The sequence below is a fragment of the Lissotriton vulgaris genome, chromosome 6 (genome assembly GCF_964263255.1).
Source record: "Lissotriton vulgaris chromosome 6, aLisVul1.2, whole genome shotgun sequence".
NCBI lineage: Eukaryota > Metazoa > Chordata > Amphibia > Caudata > Salamandridae > Lissotriton > Lissotriton vulgaris.
The window spans coordinates 1,810,470,498-1,810,497,333 of NC_141694.1; the positions used below are offsets into that span (position 1 = coordinate 1,810,470,498).

The 26,836-nt window shown below is 42.4% G+C and overlaps 1 protein-coding gene across 1 annotated transcript in view; it reads left to right on the top strand.

Annotated features, from left to right (window-relative positions):
- The window catches only part of LOC147709549 (fucolectin-4-like), a 207,737-nt gene that overhangs the window by 102,481 nt on the left and 78,420 nt on the right, over nt 1-26,836 (top strand). Inside the window, exon 2 of the mRNA XM_086925510.1 lies at nt 12,023-12,326. Coding sequence (XP_086781636.1) covers nt 12,023-12,326 — 304 coding nt within the window. The remainder of the gene's footprint in view (nt 1-12,022; nt 12,327-26,836) is intronic.

A 26,836-nucleotide genomic window follows, 5' to 3' on the forward strand; every position in this document is an offset into this window, starting at 1 on the left:
TAAAGATTGCACTGCTCTCAAAATCTATGCCTAATTAATTTTGGTCACTGGCAATTTCTTTTTCAAATTCTTTATCACTTCACTGTACTTGTCAGAAATCAACTCAGATGGAGCATTAGCAGCCACAGACTTAGCTGGTTCTTCAGTTGGTTAAGCAACAGCAACCTTACATTTAGTCCATAAATAGCTAGGAACAACAATCTCAAACACTGCATCCAAATTAGTCTGAGTAATTATTAAATTTGTTCCTAACACTATTTATCTGGTACCTCTTGCAATTCTGGAAACTGTGTTGTAAAAGTATAAATAACACTTCTCATCCAAGGTAATAATCTTTTTATTCCACCTTCCCTCTAGTCCATTATCAACCAGATCCTTAATGTGGACTTGCTAAAAAAGTCCAGTTCTTGTATGCTATCATTGGCCAAATCCATGTTGTAATGTCTCTGTACATTTTTCATTTTACTGATATCAACCTCCCCCTCATTTGCTAGTTACACACGCCTATCATGTGCTTGCTGCTCTTTGTTTAAGCATCACTTTTCATCCATAATGTATTTCTTTGTCATCAACCTATTTGTGTCAATTGATCCCTGCAATATTTTTCCAAAATCATTCTATAAAAGCCGACTATTAATATCTCTTTTTCTGAGTCTCAACAGTAACAACAAAAGGACCTGTCTCTTGAAATGGAAAAGAAATTAGAAGATTCTCTCCTAGTATTCAATAAAAAGGTCAATGTATTTTCTGGTGAGGCCCTCAATGATTCACAAGAAACTGCAAGTGTCTTCAATCACTGAGCTTCTACACTCATACTCTCTTCAGTTGCACCCATATCATGTGCCACAGAACTCTGCTCCTGTCTTGGGATCCCATCAGTGTATGGAGGAGGACTAGAATTCAAAAGATCATTTTAATAAGCTATCCTCCTCATCTGAATCTCTTTTTCGGTTTCACTTTTCTATATCTCCCTCATTGGTTTTCCATTTGTCTGCTGTCTCTTTGACTATTGTGGGAACAACTCTTACTCCCTCAATCATATCCTCTATCCAGCATCTCTGACCCCAATAGCTCCCAACTACTGCCTAAATAAACACTTCACCTACGTCTTCATTTTTTTGTTACCTTCTGCTTAGCCATTATCTCCCATTTTTTTTTTTTTGATTTCAAAGAATTTTATTTTATGAAGAAGAAGAAGAGGTACATAAGACAATAAATATGATACAATTGACACCAAATAAAAACAAAGCAAATAGAGGCAAAACCTTGAGAATAAGCACAGTAAATGTAGTTCTAAATAAACGTAGCCTGCCATAAACAGGAAAATGAAGTAGGTAAGGGAAAATGAGTGTCGTATATAAAATCAATAATCAAAAGTATCACAATCAGCTAACATAATCAGGGTAAGGGAGGGAAAGAAAAAAGAAAGAAGAAAGAAAGAGAGAATAAGAGAAAAGATAGAAAAGGGAAGAAAACAGGAAAGGAAAATAAGAAGAAGAGAAAGAAGGATTTCCAATGGACTAACCCGACATACAAGACACCATTCAACCAGACGGAACAAAAGGATATTGAGCAACCAACCCTTTTGAAGACAAATCCATATAGTTATCTAATGCCTTCCAAACCCCACTAGAAATAGATGGAGAAAGGTGAGCATGATCAACCGAAGTGTGAGCACTACGCAAAAAGGAAACCCACGCCCACCAAGTATGATAAGAAACAGAGGAAAAGGATTTCCAATCCATAAGGATGACCTTCACAGCAATAGTCAAAAGGAGATCCATCAACTGTAAATCCATGGGATCTAAGGGAAGAGGAACAGGGGCAGCCAATGGACCTAATAGAATTACTGGAAAAGAGAGTTGAAAATGAATACCAAAGATTAGAGTGAGATGTTTATGAATGAGGTCCCAAAAAGGCTGGAGAAGGGAGCATTCAAAAAACATATGCGGAAAATCGCCCATCAATAATCCACAGCTCCAGTTTAAATTGTCATCTTTGAGATTGAGCGAGTGTAAACGAACAGGTGTCCAATGAAGAAGGTTGACGGAGAAAAATTTAGATTGCATCAATGATGGGGCGATTTTATTGCGAAGAGAAAGTTTACCAATCAGCTGCCATGTGTCTGAAGAAATATGATCAGTAACTCCTTGATCAAAATGACCTAACCATTTTTGTTGAGCAACCGTATGCACTGGTAATGAAGCAGATGATAAGAATTTATAAATTTTGGAGGCTACGTGACCAGATTTAGTCCAGATATGAAAGAGAGAAATGGTAGGAGAGGTAGGATGAAGACGCAACTTAGCAAGTGCTACTTTAATTTTAAGAAAAGTATAGAAATCCAAGTTAGTTAAAGAATGTTGTTGAGCCAAGGAGGAGAAGGGTAATGGCTCATTATTAGAACCATAAATATGTTTAACAAGCGAAATCCCTTTAGCTGCCCAATAGGACATGAGTGTGGGAGTAATATTAAGTTTAATTTTAGAATTCCGCCAAATAGACGACCACCTAGATTTATGGAGTGGAATTGCCACCTTCTTGTCGACTTTCCGGACCGCAGCAAGAGTATCAAGAATTATAGAGCGAGAAAACAGGATGTGCAAGGTAGATGCAGTGCAAAAGGAGGCAGTCGGCAGAGGAGACGCTAATTCCTGTTCTATTAACAACCAAGATGGAACATGAGTAGGGGGTGAAGAGAACCATAGAGCACCTTGAGATGCTAAAAAGGCGGTTTGGTACTTTTCCCAATCAGGAAGGTTGCAACCTCCCATTTCATAAGGTTTCCGCAAGAATTTATAAGCGATTCTAGCCCGTTTGTCATTCCATAAAAATTTAGAGGTCAGGACATCAAGGTCATGAAAAAAGGAATCTGATAGTTTAACCGGAAGCATGGAGGATACAAAATTAATAATGGGTGTTATCATCATTTTAAGGGTCTGAAGGCGACCCCACCTGGAAATATGTTTCGGAGACCACGTGTCTAAAAGACGCCGCACTTTAGGAATAGTCTAGGATTCATTATAGGCAGTAGTGGCATATAAGGTAGAACAGAAATAGATACCCAAGTATTTTAAATGTGTAGGCTGCCATTTAAAGCCAGCAGAGCCCATATGTGCAGGGAAACAATAGGCATTCAAAGGGAACATTTCAGTCTTATCCTTATTTAAGGTGTAACCTGAAACCTTTGAAAAAAGGGAAATGGTATCTGAAATAGCAGGAATAGCCACAGCAATGTCATCTGAGAAAATAAGAACATCGTCCGCGTACGCAGCAGTTTTAATACAATGAGGCCCAATAGAAAAACCTTTGATGTCTGGGTGCAACTCAATCAATCGGAGGAGAGGATCAATGGATAGTAAAAACAAAAGCGGAGATAAAGGACAACCTTGTCTAGTGCCCTGGCGAAGATTAAAAAAGGACGACGTAGCCCCGTTAACTCTTATATTAGCTCTAGGTTGAGAATATAGGGACATTACCAAATTAATGAAAGAGTCACCAAGATTATGTACACACAAGACAGCACGAAGAAAAGGCCAATAGACCTTGTCGAAGACCTTTTCAGCGTAAAGGGCTAAGGCCGCGGCAGGGAGATGAGAGCGTTTAGCTGCTCCAAGAATATGGCAAAAAGTGCGTATATTATCATGCGCAAGACGACCCTTAACAAAACCGGTTTGAGACGGATGGACAAGTTTAGGAATAAAGGATTCTAACCTCTTGGCTAGAATTTTGGCAAAAATCTTAACCTCCATGTTGAGAAGAGAAATAGGACGGAAGTTTTTGGGGTCTGAATGATCCTTTCCTTCTTTTGGAATTACTACAATAGTAGCATCAGCCGCAGTACCAGAAACAGACCCATCTTTAATAAAAGTATCAAAGACAGATTGCAGTTTGGGAACAAGTGCAGAAAGAAAAGTTTTATAGAACAAAATAGGGAAGCTATCAGGGCCCGGGGCTTTTCCAGAGCGAGTAGATTTAATTGCGGTAATAATTTCCTCAGGGGAAATCGGGCCATTTAAAAGAGTACGATCATCTACAGAAACTGTCTGAACCGGAACAGATTTTAAGAAGTCCTGACATTGCTCAAAGGAAGTTTGATTAGAAGGGGTATATAAGTTATTGTAGAAGTCACGAAAAACTTCGAGAATTTCTCCAGTCTGAAATTTTTTAGAGCCAGAGCTATCAGTAATAGAAGAAATTTGAGAGGTCAGGACTTAAATGAGAAATCTTGAACTTTTAAGGTAGCTGCGAGAATCTTCCCAGCACGATTCTTTAACAATAGCCTCCTGGATTTCTGCGCTTGAACACCAATATGGGCTCTTTTGGTAACTATAGTATTATATTTGTATTTTAATTGTTTGATTAACTGTAGACAAGATTTATCCTTAGAATGTCTAAAGGTAGATTCCAGATGTTTAATTTCAGTTGATAGATCTGTAAGCTCTTTTTTAATAGCAGTATTCCTTTTGGACATACATTTAATAACTTGGCCACGGAAAGTACATTTAAACGAATCCCAGAGGACAATTGGGGAAGAAACTGAGCCTTCATTCTCAAGGAAAAAGGTTTCTATTGCACTAGAGAATTCATCGACCTGAGCAGTATCATGCAAAACTTCTGTATTTAATCTCCAGGAACGAGCACGTGATTTAGGAGCAAAGGACAGCAATGTAAAAGTAACTGCAGCATGATCAGAAATCAAAATAGGATGAATAAGCGGAGCGGAGGAGGATGAAACAAGAGAAGAGTGAACAAGTAAGTAATCGATACGAGAAAAGGAAGAATGAGGTGAAGAAAAGAAGGAAAAGTCACTACCAGTGGGATTGTGAAGACGCCATATATCCTGAAGATGAGTGAGGGAACACATGTTAATCATTTGTTTATGGGCTTTTGGAGGACGAAATTGAAAAGCTGAATTCCTATCTAAAATGGGATCCATTGGTAAATTAAAGTCACCACCAACAATAAGATTCCCAGCATGCGGGGTATCATTTAATTTTTTGGTAATCAATTTCCAAAAGGCCGGATCATCATTGTTAGGGGCATAGATATTCATCACATACAGATCATTATTTCCATCAGACAATTTAGTTAGTAACCACCGACCCTCAGAATCGTGATCAGAGGAAAGTATAGATAAACCTGCATTTTTTGAAATTAATGTAATGACCCCATTACGTTTGCCAGAAGCATCAGAGCAACAAACATCAGAAACCCATTCTTTCCTTAGAAACAACGCCTCTCTGGTAGAGACCTTTGTCTCTTGAAGAAGGATCAGGTCTGAAGATAGAGATTTACAATAATCTAAAATTTTTGACCTCTTCACCGGATGATTTAAACCCTTAACATTGAGGTATAATACATTCAAACCCGGCATGGAAATATACAAGAAAAGAGAAAAGACACCATAGATGAAGGATAGACAGCCAACAGCACAAATCCAAGCAACCAAACATCAACGATAAACAGCGAGGAGGGAGAATCCATGAGGGAAATCCGAAAGAAGAAAAAAGACAGAAAAGAAGAGAAGAGAAGAAAGAGAAGAAGCAGCATGGGAGGCCTGAAAAGGACCAAAGTCATACTAGGGAGAACGTGGAAAGGCGATAAAGGAACCGTACAAGGAGGAGAGATAATTGATAACAAGAGCCCCAATATATTGTCCAGCTGATTACATTCAGATAGGAACTAGGAACAATCAAAATATGAACTAATATCAGTAGAGTAGTAGAAACAAGAAGAACAATCGAGAATGCAAATCTGTAAAATCCCACTTAGTCATTAACTTAATAGCAAATGTCATACAGATGATAGGTATTAAACTAGTCAATCTGTTAAACAAAAAAGCAGTATATTAGAGAAAAGAAGAGACCACTATCTCATGAAGATGAATATGTAAAGCCTAAAAACACTCAAGTAATTAACAATCCTTAACTGTATGGAACGTACTATATGTAAGTGAAAGGGAAAATGTATGAACATATCAAAAATATCATAATAGAAAAGAAGAGGAGATGAGAGTAGAAAAAGTAAAAGACAAATAAAATGTAAATACTAAGCAAATATGAAACAATCAATATATACAAAGTGGTGATAGCGACAACCCCAATATATTATCAAGCTAATAACATTTAGGTAGAAGATAGGAAGAATCAAAATATGAACCAATATCAGTAGAGTAAAAGAAAAAAGAACAAACCCACATGCAAATCCATGAAGTCACATTTAGTCATTAAACTACTATCAAATGTCATGCAAAAGATAGGTATTAAAACTAGGTAATCTAATAACGAAAAAGGTAGTATGATAGAATAAAAAAGATAACACTATCTCATGACGATGAATATGTAAAGCCTAAAAACACACAAATAATGAACAATTATTAACCGTATAAAGCGTACTACAAGTAATTGAAAAATTGAAAATGCATGAACATTTCAAAAAGAAAAAACATTAGGAAGGGAGAGGAGATGGGAGTAGAAAACGGAAGAGAGAGAGAGCAGTTGATACGAATTAGATAAAGGCAATTGATATGAATAGGCAAAAAGCAAACAAAGAAACTGTCCAGAGATATATATAGAGATAAAATACACAAACATTAGGACTGAACGCAAGATAATGAGATGAAAATACTAAACATGTATGAGGCAACAGGACCATGAAAGAATTAAAAAGTATAGAGAGAAGATATAGCAAAGAAAGATGAAAATAGAACACAGAGATAAAAGATAGGCCCGGAAACATCAACAATAATAAGAAATAAAAGCACTATGGAAATCTAAAGAAATAAGCTAAATAGAAGTGGAGCAAAGAGAGTACAGTGCAGATAATAAGTAGATCGGAAAAACTCCAGTAAAGGCATTACAAAGAGACATTACCAGGAAACAAGCAGCAAAGGAGACAAACCATAAGAGACAATTAAGTCAATAAACCCGGAAACAAAAAAGGGAGAGAAGGAGAAATATAGGTATACAGAAAGCCACCACAAAGGAGACATGAGTGAACATTTCAAGTGCCCGAAGCACCAGGATCCTGCGAAGTCGCCCTCTGAATCTCCATCTGAATCTCCATCTGATTGTCCAGGAAGGAAGCTAAATCCGCCGGCTCATCGAAAATTCTGGAACGACCCTTGAAAGTAATGCGGAAGTTCGATGGACCAGAAAAAGAAAAAGGAATGTTCATCTCAGAAAGACGTTTCCGAACATTAAGGAAACCCTTCCTTCTTATGACTGTATCTCTGGCAAAGTCTTGAGAGATTGAAATTCAATGTCCTTCTCAGAAGACATATTTAACCTTCCGCATGTGAGCAAGAATTTGCTCTCTATGTTGATGACGCAGTGGCTTAAAAATTATTGCTCTTGGCTGGGTTGCAGATTTAGAACGAAAAGTGGGGACACAATGTGCCCTTTCTATTTCAAAGTCTCTTTGGAACGAGATTTGTAGAGTATCAGGAATCCAATTATATAAAAAGTCAATCATAGATGAAGATGATTTCTCTGAATCCTCCGGCAGACCAAAAATGCGTAGATTAGATCTACGATTACGGTCCTCCTGCTCAGTCAGATCTTTTCGCAATGCCGCCATTGAGCGCTCTAAGTGGGTGAGGGACCTGGATTGTTTCTGCATACGATCCTCTGCAACACTGATACGTGTCTCCGTGGCCGAAACACGAACAGAGAGGGCCTTGAATTCACTCCTAAGAGCGGACATCTCCACTTGTAGTAAATCCGTGTTAGTCTTTGTTGACAGCGCAATATCATGCACTTCATTTAGGCGCGTCAATATTGCGTCAAGAGTAGAGTTGGTGTCAGACTGAGCGGCCTCAGGCGTAGGAAACAATGGCTTAAGTCTTTTAAGAGAGGTGCCAGCATCTTTTGAGTCTTTATTAGTTGAGGAACGGCCCATATTTGCAGCCATGGAGTAACAGTCACCAAGGAAAAGAGACAGCCACTTGAGGAAAAGGAGAGGACAGAAACTGCGTATCCCACACAAAAAATAAAGGAATGAAGCACCTAGAGCGCAGAAAACGCCAAAATATTGGCAACGGCGGACTTAAATGGAATATGGGCACACCAGTGTATAGCAGAGCCACATATAAATCTAAGGCTAAAGCAGGGGCACCGTAAGAAAAGAGCAGCGCCAGCTCCAGAGACCCCAGGAAGCATAAAGAACAATGCAGAGTAGTGTCAGATGTCGCTATCCGCCATTAAGAGCAGGGTATTGAAAAAGTCACAAGCAAACATTCCAATAGTGAGCACCACACAGGACACAAAATGGCAGAGCAGAGACCTCAAGCCGAGTTGTGATAGTAATAAAAGAGACCAAATCGCTCACCAATTTTCCTGGCATAGAAAGAGTTAAATTCATATAATATGCAGTCCTGAAAATGGCAAGGAACAACTACCATTTGAAGAGTCGCCGAAGAACATCATATTATGAGGCAAGGTGTACTAAAAGGGGTCAGCATAGGAATTCCAGCGCTAAATACGTTATCTTTGATAAAAAACCAGGTCCGGTGAAGTAGTTGAGACATGAGCTGAGGAGATCTCGAGCGTCGCCACCAGGGCAGAAAATGGCGCCCGCTCGAAGATCCTGACGAGAAGGACACTGCGGCAAATATCAGCGCTGTCCGAGCAGCGTGTGTGTCAAGGATCGTACAAAGCACTCACGGCATGTTCCGACGGCAAAAGCGGCACCTTGAAATAGTCTCCGTTGCAAAAGGCGCCAAAGAAACCTCCGACGGTCTTCGTCGCCTCAGAGCTCAAGCGCAGACCGCCATGTCACAGCGGCGCGCAAGCCACGCCCCCATTATCTCCCATTTTTTTAATGCTTCAAAGTGTGTAGGTCTAGGTAACGACTTTCTATCATCCATGGGTTTCCTCAAGAAAGTTTATAATTAAAGGTACCTTCTATAGGAAACTGTAAGTCATGTTCATGTCAATCACATATCCGGTAAACATATAAAAAACAATACTTATCATCATTTCATAAGCAGGAAGACCCTCATGAGGTTCCGTGACGATTTTCAGCAGAAATATTCTGTCCCTTGCCAGGTGATTAGGCTTTTTGAACATAGCATGCATTATTCTCACTCAAAATAATTCAGAAACTATATTAGACAAGGTAGGATACAACAGCCAATCGCAGCATGGCTATGCCAAAGGTCAGCCAATCACAGCGCAACTGTGACAGCAACCAACCAATGACAGCATGACTCTAACGTGATGTCTCACCAATCCAAACATGACTCCTCAGATGCCTTATAGTGAATTTGAAAACAATTGCACAGGCTGTATCAAAGGACACAACTACATTAAATACAAATGTAAATAAAAGAAAATTAATAAGTTAAAAAAAAAAAAAACTTTCAAACAAAAAAATAAAACCAGTACCTATGTGGCACTTGTCAAGGTCAATCAACACTAACGCAGACTACTGTCCAGCTGCAAACCACTTCTGGCAAGTGTATTTACTCTTGTGCACCAAAGGACAAATGACCCCAACCTATATTAGGCACCCAAACTCATGAAAAGGAAAACTTGTTAATTCAGAAAACTGTCCTATTTGTATGTATGCAGTGTCTTGAAAGTCACTGTATCTTTTTGTTGATAACCTTAACAATAGTATCTTGAGATTTTGGATTTTGGCAAATTTGATATTCAAACCAACACAAAAACGTCTCTGATGCATATCATAAATAAGAATAGTACATCAAAATCACAGTAATAAAACCACCAATTGAACCCAGAATAAACATTGCATAATCAAATACCTCATTTACAGCATAGCAATCCATAACTCAGCAAAGACCACAATTTTCAGTACCAAACTGGAACACTCTCAGTCATCAACATGCCACCAGAATCATAATGACTCTATACATACTTACAATCCGACTTTTTCAGGAGCAGCACCACAAACCAAGAGCACAGAAAAATCTACTAAGAACATCCACTATGACAAGGAACAGGGCAAAAAGGGAAATTTCTAAAGAAGAAAGGACGTGTTCTTAATTCTCAACACTCCTCTGCTACCACAAATTTGTGGGTGAAGTTGACCCTGCAGTTTTGACAACTCAAAATTTTACCATCACAGAACACCAACAATTCGATGAATTGGAGACACTGTAAAACCTCCATTTTAAGAGTTTATGAGTACCAGAGGTAAGTCTCCTCCTAACACAGCACACATACCTGAATTATAGCCAATAAATAAAAACAGCACGCTCAAAAACTTCTAGTTCTAGATCAGCTGAATAGTCGAAATTATTCATTACAAAAATTCTAAAAATGCAGAATTGAATAATTGTCATGAAGGCTCTCTCACAAAATATGGCATTACAGAGAAGTGTGCAAATCAGAAATATTCTAAGTGGGCAGCAAAATCAAGAGCGAAACAGACAGCATCCCAAGTAGCATTCAGGAAAGCTCTCTCAGCCCCTCAAAATCGAGGGATTTATATATTATCTTCAAATTGGAAATCACTAAAACTGCTGAATCATCATGGCACGATTAAATGTGTTGTTTCCTCTGCTAATCAGAGCACAGCTTTATTAAGTGTCATATTGTGATAGACCCTAAGTACTATCACGCTACATGAATATTAATTCTGTAATCTCTATTCTAATGCCATCCAAACATGGTGGGATAAACTAGATCAGTGAACAGCAGGTAAATATGAATGAATAGTATACAGTCAGCTAATGGAACAACTTTGAATTAAAGTTACAGTTTGGAGAATAGGCCCTGGAGGGTTCATCGGGACCAGGGAAAAAAATACCCATGGAAATAAACAAACATGATTCTGCTTGACTATATAGTGCAGAGATGACAGGTAGTGAAATGTGCAGGGAAAAAGCATTTATTTTGAACAATATGACTGCTAGGCCCAAATTGAAACCGGTCCTAGGAAGCTGGTTTCCTGTCCAGGGAAGGCATGGCCTTGCTGTTCGGGCTGGACTGTTCCCATGAGGCACAGGGTCAGACTGATTTGCATATGGCCATGTCTGAACTGGGGTGGCAGAGTGGGCTAAAGAACGGTGATGGATTAAACCCAGATCTGTTGAGTGGATGTGAGTGTTTCATTGGTTCAGATGCTCCGTTCATCACCACCCCCTTTTGTACCGCTTTGTTTGCCATAATTTGGCAGGGTATGCTCAGACATGAGTCCCTTGCTCACTTTGCCACTGGATTCAAGCAAGCCTGACTGAAGACGGCTGAAATGCCAAAAACCGGTCCTAGGAAGCTTGTTTTTGATCCAGGGAAGGCATGGTTTGGCAGTTCGGGCAGGACTGTTCCCATGAGGCACAGGGTCAGACTGATTTGCATATGGCCATGTCTGAACTGGGGTGGCGGAGTGGGCTAAAGAACGGTGATGGATTAAGCCCAGATCTGTTGACTGACTGGGTGTGAGTGTTTGATTGGTTCAGAGGCTCCGTCCATCACCACCCCCCTTTTGTACAGGCCCAAATTGAGGCCTATTTAGCAAAGGTCTTTAAAACACTCATATGTCCTGGGAAAGTAGGTTTAAAGACAATAGTACAATAGTTGGGTGTACATATTTCATTGAGTTTAAAACCACATTCTGCATGTTGTTATTAAAGCACAAACATTTTAAATATCCTGGGATTTCTAATGTGTCGGCAAAATGAAACAGTCCCACAGCATGGCCAGTTTGGATGGAGTTCAATGCACTGTTCTTTGAGACCCCAGAGTTGGTGCAGGTATCGGTGGCAAGTGTTGTGTGCAAAGCCTTTAATATGTTTCAAGTCTTTCAAGTATATATTTCCTTGTGAATGGTCACATTGGTCAATTATGCATGTCTAGCATCCCTTTGATTGTTTGCAGTATTTATTATGTAAAAAACTCTAGCAAAGGCGCAATGATTTTTAAACACCCTTGTGTACCCTGCAAATGTATTAATGAATAAATATGCCATTAGATAAACATGCTTTAGTGCTGAGTATTATTCGAGTAACGTAGCCCCTACAGGCCTCTTCTAACCTAATTCACTTGCCTACTTTCAGGTGAAAATGTGGCTCCTAGTGGTCGAGCCACCCAGTCAACTATTCTTGGTGGAGCATGGAGTACATATGGTTACCTGGCTCATGCAAGCAACGCAATAGATGGAAATCAGGATTCCGATTTTTCCCATGGATCCTGCACCCTTACGGATTATGAATATGGTCCTTGGTGGAGGGTGGATTTATTGAGACAATATAAAGTTTATGCCATTTCTATCACCATCAGAGGTGGCTTTTTGGAAAAAATGAAGGGAGCAGAAATTCTCGTTGGGAATTCATTGACGAACCATGGAAATAACAATGGAAGGTGAAGTTAAACCTTTGTTCACTTTTAGTTGCAATTTTCACATAACAGATGCTTGTTAATTAGATCTGTGTTGTGATATTTGTATTCCATAGTTTTCAAACCTACTTTCGATGAGAGTAATTCATGCAGTTTCTAACTTGAAATTAAGTATTTACTGTCCCAGATACATAATGTGAAGTAGTGTGGCTCACTGGTTAGAGGCGGCAGACCCGAGAGCAGAGGACGGCCCGGGACCAGGGTTCGATTCCCGACGCGGCAGGTTTCTGGACCAGGGTCAGCGGACTCGATAATTCTCTCGCCTCAGTGCCCACTCTGATCAGCGATCACACTCGGCAACTCTGGGCATTAGCTTGCCTCATCTTCACTAACGGCCCCACCAGACCGCCGGGGATGCCTGGTCTCACCCTGGAGATACCCATTAAGGGACCATCTCTCAGGGAAGCCAGGAAGGGTTTTGCAGCGGTCAAAGCGCCTTGGGACCCTACGGGTAAGTAGTGCGCTATATAAATGCCAATACATTTACATTTACATTTACATAATGTAAATGAATATTATATGAAAATAGCAGATCTCATAATTGAGGCACTCTTCAGGCCATCTGTACTGGTCCATAGCTGTACCCTACTTTTCAAGAGTTCAACTAATGATTTCCTTTATTACATTAATGTTGTTACATTGAGATCTAGGCTTTCTCACTAGATATGAAGTAGACTGCTTTATGCCACTCTGCTCACAAAGTATATCTTTAGCCCTTATGACCATAGTTTGACAGTTTGATTTCTGCCCAAACAAACTTATAAGAATTAGTCATCTACTAAGTGATGCTGTGGCTCGTTTACTTGGGCTAAGAGTAAACCTGACTAAATCTGGCCCGCTTAAACCTTTTGATCGGATCAGATCATATTTTATTGTTACAGTTACTTGAAACCATATGCAATATATGACACATCTATAAAAAAATAAAAACAAACAATTAAATATAGTGAATCCGCCCAAATTAAAAAATATATAAAAACATAAAAATGAATTCCTTTTGTTTTAATTGTCCCCATATTTAAGGCATCAAAGATTTATATTCCCACCTCGTACTTGCGAAAGTTACAAAATGTCCCTGCCTGTCCCTCTTGTTTTGGTGAAGTGCCCCTAAAAACGAATAAATTAACTCAAATATTTTTTGAATCCCTTCGTATTAAAAGTCAGTTTCAATGGATTGTATGATGAAACCACGCATACTAATACAATGTGTGCCTTTACATTTCTGCCCGTACAATGAGTGCATCATTACCACGCTTGCATTTTGCACAATAGTTTTTGCAACGTATGTGCCTTTACCACGCATGCCTTTACCACGATAATATTGTCATAAAGGAATGCTTGGTAAGGGCCTGTAGGTGCTCAACTGACATGCGTGGTAAAGGCATTACCTTTGTAATGGCATGTGTGCCGTTGCGACACACTGGCATGAACGTTCCCACGTGTTTACAGTGCTAAATAGACACTGTGTGAACAAACTTCCATTTTCCGATGAGACAGAGAGGCCAGAACAAGAGAAAACCTTCTCCTGCTGCAGCCCCCTGTCCATTTTTTAACCTTAAGTCCGGCAGTCCAAGGGAGAGCCTGATTGGTCCTGAGAAGCAGAGGTAAGTTGAACGCTGCCTGGTATGCCTGTACCTGGCCCTGACCCCTAACACTGCTCCCTGCCTCAACCCCCTAGCCCTCTGCCCTGAACCCTGAGTCTGTTTATTTTCTTGACCCTAAATCCTAAATCTGCATCCCAGCCGCAGGCCCCTTGAACATCCCTGAAACCTAAGTCTATCCCTTTTCTTGGCCCTGATCCCTAAAGCCACTACCCCTGCCACAGTCCCCCACTTGGCCGTGAGTTTCGAACCCAAGACCATTACGGACCTGAACCCTAAGTCTGTCCCTTTGCTTAGCCCTGGTCCCTAAAACCGCCATGCCTGCCGCAGTCGCCTGCCTGGTCCTGAGTTCCTAACCCATGACCATTACAGCACTGAACCCTAAGTATGTCCCTATACTTGGCTCTGATTCCTAAAGCTACGTCCCCTGCCACAATTTCCCACCCAGCCATGAGTTCCTAACCCAGGACCATTATGACCGTGAACCCTAAATGGCACATTTACAAGCCCCTTGCACCACTTTTGTATTCTTTTTCCCATGTTAAAAGTGATGCAAAAGTGGCAGAAGGGGCTTGTAAATTTGTCCCTAAGTCTTTCTCTTTACTTGGCCCTGATCTCTAAAACGGCCATACCTGCCACAGTCCCCTATCCTGAGTTCCTAACCCATGACCAATTTGGCCCTGAACCCTAAATCTGTCCCTTTTCTTGGACCTGATCCCTAAAGCTGTGTCCCCTGCCGCAGTCCCCCACCCGCCCCTGAGTTCTTAACCCATAATTATTACCATCCATTACTATGAACATGCCTTTACCACAGCATATTCGTGGTAAAAGCTTTGTAGTTACTGACATGCCTGGTAAAAGCATGTTCGTTGTAAAGTATTCCTGGTAATGGTCATGCGTGGTTAAGACCGCGTAATAATGGTTGTTTCATGTTTCAGTAGATTCTTATGAATGTTCAATAACTCAGGACATAAACAGATAATGTGTTCCAGTGTTTCCCTCTCCCAGCGTCAAAGACGGCACGTGCTGTTTAATCGTGAGGGTAGCTCCATCATGCATCAACCCGATAAAAAGGCAGAGGAGTCTGAAGCATAAGAAAGAGGATATCGCCTTCGTGCTGAAGTTGAAATCTAAGTATGGCTTTTGTATTGAGTAGGACTGTAGAATATATTTTGATTTTTTTTTATTGTGACACCCTCTCAGAGGCACCTGGTCCTTTGGTTAAAACTTCAGAGTGGCTTTCGTCATTTTGTGCAATTTTTGATCGGTGGATTATACTTGGTCAGCATGTCATTAAAACAAGACTCTGCCAGTGGTACCTCACTGTGTGGTTTTCAAACTTCTTTTTTAATGTTAAATCTTGTGGTGTTATGAGCTGCCCCTTGACTGACCATGCAATAGTGGATAAAGTTAACTGTAATCCGGGCTGCGATCAGCATTAGTCCCAGTTCTCAATTTATTAGACTGTGGTGTAACTTTTCATAAATATATTCCTGATATCACTAGTAAACACTGCGTCTACTTTCCTAATGGTTCCTGAAGGTGAAAAGGTTTCACTATATACACAAACTGAAACCAACTTGACGTTAGTCACAGTTACCATAAGGCAGATGGCACTCCCAATGTACTTAAATGTAGAGGGGCTTATTTACAAGCCCCTTGCGCCGCCCATAAGTCACTTTTTCCCTTGTTAAGTGACGCACCAGTGGCGGAAGTACCTCGTAAATAAGCCCCTTGTGCCGCCGGTGCATCACTTTTTGCAACGCTCCAATGGCGCAGGAGACCGGTCCATATTCACCAGGCAGCTCTTAACCACTTTTTATGGCTTAATGCTGCCTTGTAAATATCGGTCCCTTTAACACAGATTTCTGCGTTAAAGGGGCGTGAATTGAGTGTTGCTGTGGGAGGTCCCAGCAACATCCATAGCGTGTTGCCACTGCCCCAGATTTATGAGAAATCGCAACTCTGAGGCAGCTCCAAAAATGTCTCTTCCTGCACAAAAACAATCATCCCCGCAACACAGGCACCCTTGCGCCATGGTGCAAAGGTGACTGCATTGGCGCACAGCAGACCCTTGTGCACTAGCGCAGGTGAAAAGGACAGAAACACACTGTATCTGATAGATAAAACACATTCCTGCCCTTTTCGTTCGCTATAGGGCAGGGCAGTAGCAAGACCTGCAGCAAATTTTTTCATTACTCCAGAGATTACTGTAAATTTCCGCTGCAGGTATTCCATATGGGCAATACGGTTTAATTTATTGTCCTATAATCTATTCCAAGGTATGAATAATTGGACACCTGCTCAGTTTCATCTGGGCCAAAAAGCAGGTTCAAAGTATGACTTTTGTTTTGTTGATGTTAATCTGTAGGTCACATTGTCCATGTTATAGGCATGTAGTCTGGTGATCTCGATTTGGAGGGCACAATGTAGTAGTTGATTAAATGACTAAGTCCTTGGCGTATGACAGGAATTCCATTTTGGTATTTGCTAGTTTGGGGTGCTTCCCCTAACTTGCTGCAGTACCTCTGCAAGACATGAAATATATAAGCTAAGCAACAGAGGGGCTAGAATGCAGACCTATTTTACTTGGCCTATTGTATGTGTAGATTTTTGGTGTCATTCCTCTGTTGTGGTAAAGTTTCACTCTCATCCATGTGCCACTGTAGAGTTTAATTATGAGTTATTGTAGAACATTCTCAATCCCCCATGTTATATCTGGGGGTCTATAGTTGGCAATGGTATTCACCTTTGTCGAAATACAGACCCTTACTTCTAAGTCAGGATAAGGGAATTGCACTGCTTAATAACCCCTGCTCCCCACCGTGGTAGCTTGGCACGAGCAGACAGGCTTATCTCAGCGGCAGTGTGCTAAGCATTTGTGAATATACACAGTGATACAGTGAAAACACTACAGATAGGCACAACACAGGTTTTTGTAAAAAAAAAAGTATTCCTTGTGTAGACTTAACATAAGACCACAAACAACAAAAAAACACAATATTGTACTCAAGATTGACTTAAGGATGGTAAAAGTTACTTAGTTCAAGTTGATGATAAATGCGACAAAGTTCTCAACAAAGTACCTGGATGCATATTGCAAAGTGTACAAAAGGCTCACAAAAGGGGAGATGCATCGGGTCCGTGATATAGGGGGAAATGATGCATCAGGCCTCAATGCTTGCACAGAGTAGGAGATGCATTGTGATACTTACCGTGCGGAGTTGACGCCTAGAATCTCAGCCTGCGGGCCTGTTGCAATGCGCAAGATGGCACCTTGATGCGATGCAATGATCCTGGTGTGATGCGAGAAGATATCGCCCTTGATGCAACGATGCGATGATGCTGCGATAACGATGCGTGGGTGCCCTGGCAGCCTTGCGACGACTCTGTACTTTGGAGCTGTGACAGGCCCTGTGACACGCTTCTCCGATGAGGCAATGGCGACTCTCTCAATCGCGTTACGCTTCTCCTGTGATCTGGAAGCAGGCAGCACTCAAGGAAGGTACGTTTTCTGGGAGATGCGGCGGCGGCATGCTTCTCCAGCGGTGTGAATATTTCAGCTGTGAAGGCGACATGCTTCTTCTTGTTGCATCGCGCTTCCAGCTCCCAGTGTCACGCAGGCTTCAGCAGTTAGAATTCCCAGCAAGGACATTCAGAGGGGAGCTGGAGATGAAGTCTTTTGTCCCTGAGACTTCAGCAGAAGGCAAGTAGGGGTGGCCGTCAAATTCCGTTACGCTCTCGGAAATTGTGATATTTTGACATTTTTGCGTTCCGCGGAGAGCGCGAAAATGCCCAAATTTCCGTGATCTGCAGCGTACCGGAAATGTTTTTCATGCACGCGCTTTAAAAATACGTTCTCGCGTGCGCGATCGCCTTACCTGAATCCCCGTGTTCGCCGACAAGTTTTCCCGATCCGGTTGTGTGTTCCACGAGATGTTGGTAGCCGTTTGCGCTATCTCATGCAAGTTTGCACCCGCAATCACGTCATCCGTCTCGTGATCATGCACCACTGGAGTATGAGGTCTCAAACACGTCATTTTCCACAAGAGCCTGAGGACGTTAACATTTCATATTGAACGCGACAAGGAACGAGAGAATCCAAACACGTCATTCTCCACCACGAGCGAGAGCGTGAGGACGCGAACACATCATATCCAACGCAACAGGGAGCGAGAGAACACGAACACGTCATTTTGGACGAGCCATCAACATCTGGCGAAAGTAAGGTGAAGCTCCAGTACTCAAACATGTAAAATTTTCAATCTGGAGACGAATATCAGCTCTAGCAGCATTAAACCTTCTGCAAATGATGATTTGGATGAAAAAAACTCCTCAGATTTACATTTGACTGTCCTTTTTTGTGCAAGGAGTCCTTTTTTAAAATGGGGGAGAGGGAGGAAGTGCCACAGAACTTCCTGTTCTTGTCCAGCAGGCTCCTCCCAACGCTTTGTCCATCTCCTGCACATTCTGCCTTTAGATTTTGAGCTGGAAAGATTACTATTTTTGTCTGCTGCATCATTGCCATTGGATTTGAGGATTTTTGAATTAGATATTTTACAAGTAAGTGGTTGTTGTGTCTGTTTGATAGGGGCCATTGCAGTTGTTGCAACTACAATTTAATTTTGGTAACTATCATTCTTTTTTTTTAAATGTTGTGGGTAGTAGTAGTTAGTAGGCAAAGAGCTAGTCATAGGTGGGTGCATGATGAAGCAACTGTTCCTTTAGTTTTTTTTTAATTTATTTCATTTTCAAGCAATATTTAGGGCATGTATGGCATTGGATTGAGATGGGAAATGTGTCTTTTTTGGGGTGGGCTTTCTGTTGTTGGGCCTTGCCATGTGGCTGGTAGTCATCTAGGCCTGCAAGCTTGTCTGACCTTGTCTGCCAACAAGTCAAGTCAAGTCAAGTCAAGTCAGGTGATTTATATAGCGTGCTACATACCCAGAGGGTCTCAAGGCGCTTGGAGAAGTGTGGGGAATTACTTGTCGAATATCCATGCTAGGTGGTTTTGAGTGAGGCGAAGGTGAGTGGGAAGTGAGTTCCAGGTTTTAGCTGCCAGGTAGGAGAAGGATCTGCATCCCATGGTGGTTTTGTTGATGCGAGGTACAGTTGCAAGGGCTTGGCTGGAGGATCGTAGGAGGCGGGAGGGGGTGTAGAAGGAAAGTCGTGAGTTGAGGCATTCGGGTCCAAGTTCGTAGAGTGCTTTGTGTGCGTGGGTTAGGAGGCGGAAAGTAATCCTCTTGTTAACGGGGAGCCAGTGGAGGTTTTTCAGGTGTCCAGAGATGTGGTCTTTACGCGGGATGTCTAGTCTGAGTCTGGCTGAGGCGTTCTGGATGCGTTGGAGTTTTTTTTGGAGTTTTGCAGTGGTACCCGCATATAGGGTGTTTCCGTAGTCCAGGCGGCTCGTGACCAGTGCGTGGGTGACCGTTTTTCTGGTTTCGGTGGGGATCCAGCGAAATGTTTTTTTGAGCATGCGAAGAATATTGAAGCAAGAAGATGAGACGGCGTTGACTTGTCTGTTCATAGAGAGTGAGGAGTCCAGGATGACACCTAAGTTCCGTGCGTGGTCCGTCGGGATGGGTGCTTTTCCAAGGGCCTCTGGCCACCAAGAGTCGTCCCAGGCGGAGGGGGAGGTACCAAGGATGAGGACTTCAGTTTTGTCGGAGTTCAGTTTTAGACGGCTGTACTTCATCCACTCGGCTACTTCTTTCATTCCTTCATGTAGGTTGGTTTTGGCGGTGTTAGGGTCTTTGGTGAGAGATAGTATCAGTTGAGTGTCATCAGCGTAGGAGATGATGTTGAGGTTGTGTTGGCGTGCGATGGCTGCGAGAGGGCTCATGTATACGTTGAAGAGGGTGGGGCTGAGTGAAGATCCTTGTGGCACGCCGCAGATGACTTCGGTGGCTTCTGATATGAATGGTGGAAGGAGGACTCTCTGGGTTCTTCCGGCAAGGAACGAGGTGATCCATTCCAGTGCTTTTCCTTGGATTCCGATGTTTCTGAGGCGTTGTATTAATGTGCTATGACAAACTGTGTCAAAGGCTGCGGAGAGGTCGAGGAGGATGAGGGCGACTGTGTCTCCATTGTCCAGCAGAGTTCGAATGTCGTCAGTTGCTGCGATGAGTGCGGTCTCAGTGCTGTGTTTGGCTCGGAAGCCGGACTGTGAGGAGTCGAGGGATTTGTTGGTTTCTAGGAAGGCGGCGAGCTGGTTGTTGACGGCTTTCTCGATGACTTTGGCCGGGAATGGAAGGAGCGAGATGGGGTGGTAGTTTTTGAGTTCGGTGGGGTCAGCTGTGGGTTTCTTCAGAAGGGCACTGAGTTCGGCATGTTTCCAACTTTCCGGGAAGGTGGCGGAGTTGAGGGAGCAGTTGATGACGTCTCGGAGGTGCGGTGCTATAGTGGAGTCAGCTTTGTTAAAGATGTGGTGAGGGCATGGGTCTGTGGGGGATCCTGAGTGGATGGAGTTCATTAGGAGGATGGTGTCCTCAGTGGAGATTGGGTTCCAGTCATTGAGGATGTTCAAAAGGGGTGGGGGTCCTGCAGAAGGTTGGGTGGGTTGGTTTTCGGGCCGGATGTAGACATCATTTGGGGCACGGATAGCATTGAATTTAGTTGGGAAATATGTTTTTTTTTTGGGGTGGGCTTTCTGTTGTCGGGCCTGGCCATGTTGCTTGGGGCGATTTTGAAGCCTAGGCCTGGAAGCTTGTCTAGCCTTGTCTGCCAATAGGCGTGCTTTCATTCTTTGTTTCTGGGTGGTCCGTTGAATTTAGACATCATTTAGGGCATGGATGACATTGGATTGAGTGGGGAAATGTGTTTTTTTTGGGGTGGGGTTCTTGTTGTTGGGACTGGCCATATGGCTGGTGACCATTTTAATGCCTAGGCCTGCAAGCTTGTCGGCCTTGTCTGCCGACAGGCGTGCTTTCATCCTGTAGGCTCAGAGCAGGTAGCTACAGCTGCATCAAATAAGTGTTTCTGTGTGGTCTGTTGAATTTAGACATCATTTAGGGCATGGAAAGCATTGGATTGAGTTGGGAAATGTTTTTTTTAGGGTGGGCTTTCTGTTGTTGGGCCTGGCCATGTGTTTTGGGGCCATTTTCAAGTCTAGGCCTGCATGCTTGCCTTGCCTTGTCTGCCAACAGGCCTGCTTTCATCCAGTAAGCTCAAAGGAGGTATCAACAGCTGCATTAAAAAATTGTTTCTGTGTGGTCTGTTGAATGTAGACTTCATTTAGGCCATGGATGGCATTGGATTGAGTTGGGAACAGTGTTTTTTTTGGCTGTAGACTTTCTGTTGTTGGGCTTGGCCATGTGGCTTGTGGCCATTTTTAAGCCTAGGTCTGCTAGCTTGTCTGGCCTTGTCTGCCAACATCCCTGTTTTCATCCAGTAGGTTCAGAGCAGATAGCCACAGCTGCATTTAACCACATGACTGCTAAGGCAATTCCCCTCCTGTGCTGGAAGTTCCTATATTCCATGGATCATGACGAGCTCAGCTCGTCATGAGCACATGACCAGTGTACTGCATGACGAGCTGAGCTCGTCATGAGCAGCGAAGGGGTAAACAAGTGTTTCTGTGTGGTCTGTTGAATTTAGACATCATTTACGGCATGGATGACATTGGATTGAGTTGGGAAATGTGTTTTTCTGGGTGGGCTTTCTGTTTGGCCTGCCATGTGGCTGGTGGTCATTTTGAAGCCTAGGCCTGCAAGCTTGTCTGGCCTTGTCTTCCAACAGGCGTGCTTTCATCCTGTAGGCTCAGACCAGGTAGCCACAGCTGCCTTAAACAAGTGTTTCTGGGTGGTCCGTTGAATTTAGACATCATTTAGGGCATGGATGGCATTGGATTGAGTTGGGAAATGTTTTTTTTTTTGGGTGGGCTTCATGTTGTTGGGACTGGCCATATGGCTGGTGGCCATTTTAATGCCTAGGCCTGCACGCTTGTCTGGCCTTGTCTGGCAACAGGCGTGCTTTCATCCTGTAGGCTCAGAGCAGGTAGCCACGGCTGCATTAAATAAGTGTTTCTGTGTGGTCTGTTGAATTTAGACATCATTTAGGGCATGGATGGCATTGGATTGAGTTGGGAAATGTTTTTTTTTATGGTGGGCTTTCTGTTGTTGGGCCTGGCCATGTGTCTGGTGGCCATTTTCAAGTCTAGGCCTGCATGCTTGCCTTGCCTTGTCTGCCAACAGTCCTGCTTTCATCCAGTAAGCTCAAAGTAGGTATCAACAGCTGCATTAAACCATTGTTTCTGTGTGGTCTGTTGAATTTAGACTTCATTTAGGCCATGGATGGCATAGGATTGAGTTGGGAACAGTGTTTATTTTTTGCTGTAGACTTTCTGTTGTTGGGCTTGGCCATGTGGCTTGTGGCCATTTTGAAGCCTAGGCCTGCAAGCTTGTCTGACCTTGTCTGCCAACATTCCTGCTTTCATCCAGTAGGTTCAGAGCAGATAGCCACAGCTGCATTAAACACGTGTTTCTGTGTGGTCTTTTGAATTTAGACATCATTTACGGCATGGATGACATTGGATTGAGTTGGGAAATGTGTTTTTTTGGGTGGGCTTCTGTTTGGCTGGCCATGTGGCTGGTGGTCATTTTGAAGCCTAGGCCTGCAAGCTTGTCTGGCCTTGTCTTCCAACAGGCGTGCTTTCATCCTGTAGGCTCAGAACAGGTAGCTACATCGCATTAAACAAGTGTTTCTGTGTGGTCTGTTGAATTTAGACATCATTTAGGGCATGGATGGCATTAGATTGAGTTGGGAAATGTGTTTCTTTTGGGTGGGCTTTCTGTTGTTGGACCTGGCCATGTGGCTGGTGGCCATTTTGAAGCCTAGGCCTGCAAGCTTGCCAGGCCTTGTCTGCCAACAGGCCTGCTTTTATCCGGTAGGCTCAGAGCAGGTAGCCACAGCTGCATTAAACAAGTGTTTCTGTGTGGTCTGTTGAATTTAGACATCATTTAGGGTATAAATGGAATTAGATTGAGTTCGGAAATGTATTTTTTTGGGGGGTGGGCTTTCTGATGTTGGGTGTCTTAAAGACATGCCTTAGTTGTGTGTGTCTGGTCTGTGTTGGTGTGCAATGCATGCACCCTGCAGAACGTTTGTGGGCCTGTGTACTTTCATTTTTGCATTTAATGCATTGAAAAGGCAGAGCAGTGTGCTTTAGCATGCATCCTTTGCCTGGCTTTCATAGGCCTTTTGTCAGTTCATGGTGTTTCCCAGGCCTTCTGCTTGTTGCTTGTGATTTGTTAGTGTCCATATGGCTGGTGGGATTTATTTGTGGTGGGAGTTATTAGTGCCCTGCTTTTGCCATATAGGCCTACATGGTTTTCCTATTGGCTTACTCATTCCATCCATCCATCCCCTTTGCCAGCAGCAGCTCCATGAATGATGTGATGCTCAAATAATTTAATGCCAAATAGGATCCACCCCACTTCCATTACATTTGTATTTAGGTGGTTCTTATTATCTTTCCTATCTTTCCTGAGAGTGTAGTGTGTACACAGTAGTATAACATAGCCCTAGTTGACAATGTCTCAGAAATGGGTAGACTATATCTAGGCTGTGGGGTTTTAGATTTAAACCTATAATAACTGATAAACTAAATGTCATTCAAAGAAAGGAAAAAGAGAGTGAAAGAGTAATTCTTTTCTTCCTGAAGGGGTCAATACAAAGTAACTTTGTTATACAAGCTAGCAGTAACATTATTCTGCTTGAGTTTTGTTCTTTAGAGATGCCACTAAAATACTGTTTCTTCTTCTTTTTACTTTTTCAGTTTTTTGGCCTTTGGTCTAAGGATGCAGGGTTTTTTTATGTTTTAGGTCTAGTTTAATTATTTTTTAAACTATAGAGAGTCAGGAAATATCAAACTCATATTTGATATTTTGGCTGCATTTGATTATTTCACTGATAGGTAAAATGGCATCTTTCCTAGCATGTGTCATCACATTTACCAACAGAGAATGAGTCAAAACCCTTAATACATCAGGCCATAGTTTCTAGTTGGTCAGTATTGATAGTACGTGAATTGCCAACACCTCAGGCTTTAAACATTCAATGCAAGGTATAGTGACAAGTATATATATATCACCAAGCATCTGGGATAGTGGTGAAAACATGACACCAGACTTTTGGAAAACATTGAACACAGTCTCACTTGTAATGCTCTGCAAAAAAGGTTCTTTCCAAGTTCCACAAAGATCGGAGTGATATTGTTTGTATTTGCAATGATTCAGCTACGTATATAAAAAAGTTGTTTGATGACCTGTCAAAATTGATAACCGAGCTCAAGTGATTCCCTGTAGGAGATCCTTGCCACTTGTTAGATGGTATGCTGAAAGCATCTTTACAATCTTCAGTTAATGAGGGATGCTATTGACTTTTTAGTCCATTGTGGTGCACTGTTTTCTTATGCACAGGAACTAAAATGCAATTATTTATAATTTTGTGCTTTATGTGGCATCAAAGAAAGAGTCATTCTAACTGTGTCCCTTAGCTGATGGTTCTCAGCCCAAGGGGCTATGAATGCTGAGAGGGCCTTTTCACAGAAGTTTACATGGGAAGGAAAGAGCAAGCGCACATGACCCAAAGACTCACTGAATTTGCAAAAATCTATTTGGACCTCATATACACTATAAGTACACTGTCTATATACCATGTTCTTTCAGTGCAGAATGCAAGCAATAATAAAAGCAAAACGTTCCATAAACACCGGAAAAACACTTTTTCTGTTGTTTTTAGTGGAACGAAAATGTGTAACCACTGATAACAACTGTTTTTAAGATATTGAAAACACTGAAAAAACCCCACCAGAACTTACGAAAAATAGAAACTGAAAACAGGAAAGCCTAACTATATTTTCTTTTGTTTGTTTGTTTGTACTAGTACAGTAGTAACTGAACCACAACAACAAATGCAACATTTCACTGATGTTCTTCAACTGGCGCATTTGGTTTTAGGTGCACAAAAAGCCAGAGGAGGAGGTGTCATCATCATCACCCGTTGTACTGCCAGCCAGACAGAAGTCCTGCTGCGCATCACGTCCATGTGTGATCACAACTTGTGTACCTGCTTCCTGCCTGACATCTGAAGATGGCCCCAAAGACAGGTACCAGGTCCAGTACCAAGAAAGTTGCCAGTGAGAAGAAGGAAGTGCCACTAACCACAACTGGTGTCCCGGCCAATGATTTTTTTGGGACAAAAACATTATGCCAGTAGCAGCGTTATCCGGGAACCAAGCGGGGAGTAGCACCGCCGCAACGGTGGTCCAACCACACCAACCTAGGCCCAAACCCTTGAGTGTCGCAGAGGTAGCCAGTCTACTAACCAGCAGCGATGTTGAAATGTCATTATCGCAAAGTAGTACACAATCAACTCACTCGGAAACTCAGCAGATAAGTGAGCAGCAGCAAATGCAATAACAGCCGCAAGAACAGACACAGCTGCAAGAACAGCCCACAATAGTAGTTGTTGCTCCTGGAGTAGGGGCATGTCAGGAAATCGAGCTTCCTGCAGACAAAGTGGAGCAAACCACGGTTTCGAAAGATCTATTGTCTTCCAGACCACCAGCAAGGAAAAGGAGGCTTAGTCCACCATCTTCTTCTTCAAGCCCCACTTCTGATGATTATAATGCCACTTGGCAGCCACCAGTTCAGTCTGAGAGTGATGCATGCCACAAGACAATGCTTCTTAAAAGGAAGGTTCCCGAAAAATGTAGAGTTATGGAGGTAGATGTACAATAGGGGGATGATGTTGATGAAGACGAGCCAGTCATCACGCACATAACTCCCGCCCCAAAGTGGATGGAGACTAACATTCTCACCCTATCCAGAAAGGCACGGATACCACCAATACAGGTTACACCACCACGACCTCTAGCTGCCATAGATTCAAAGGCCCGGCAGGGACCTACATCCAGCTCAACCATCTCAGTAGGTAGTGGTAGTAAAAGTCACAGTGTAGCTTCACAGAGTCACATTCCAAGCCCACCCTCCAGTTATTCTGGTATTAAAAGTTGCCCATCCAGCAGTGCCAGAAAGTTTTCCACCCGTTTGGGACTTCTTTTCTGTTAGCAACACGGAGAAGAACGTTGCTATATGCTCAATTTGTCAACAAGATGTTCAACGGGGTAAGCGTGGTACAAACTATGGTACCGGAGGCCAAGCAAGTCATCTCAGAATATACTACACTATTGTGTGGGAGAATCACATACTTCACTTAAAACAAAGTAAAAAAACTCAACCCATTAAATTTGGCCATGAAGAATCAAAGGACAATATTATTGCGGTGGAAGGTGAAGAAGAGGGAGGCATTTCTAGCCCTGTTCCCAATAGTGTAGTGGTGCCACCCACATCCTCCTCAGCAACATCTGAGTGGCACTGCAGTAAGAGCCATACTCAGAGTCAGGCTGGAACACCAAGGCGACCAAATACTGCAATGAGACAAACTGCACCGTTGAGAATAAGTGGGTTAATGAAAATACAGCACCACAAAGGAAAGTAATCCAGCTTACCATTGAGAGCATGCCTAGGTTGGAGGGGCAGTTCTAATGCAACCACCCAATGGCACGGCTTTAAAATGCGAAGCTGGCTAAAATGTTAGCACTGGACCTTCTCACTTTTTCATTTGTAGAAGAGGTGGGTTTCCTTTAATTTGTGTCAGCAATCTTCCCTAAATGGAAGGTTCCCAGCCGCTCCTATTTCGCAAGAATTAATGTTCCAGCACTACATCATGATGTGCTGGAATTGGTTGGACAAGCTTTGCAGCAGAGTGCTGTTCACAATATCCACCTGACAACAGACATGTGGACCAGTTGCAAGCCTCTTCTACTCTTTTTATTTCAATATACGAGTTTCAGATGTCTGCATTTCAGAG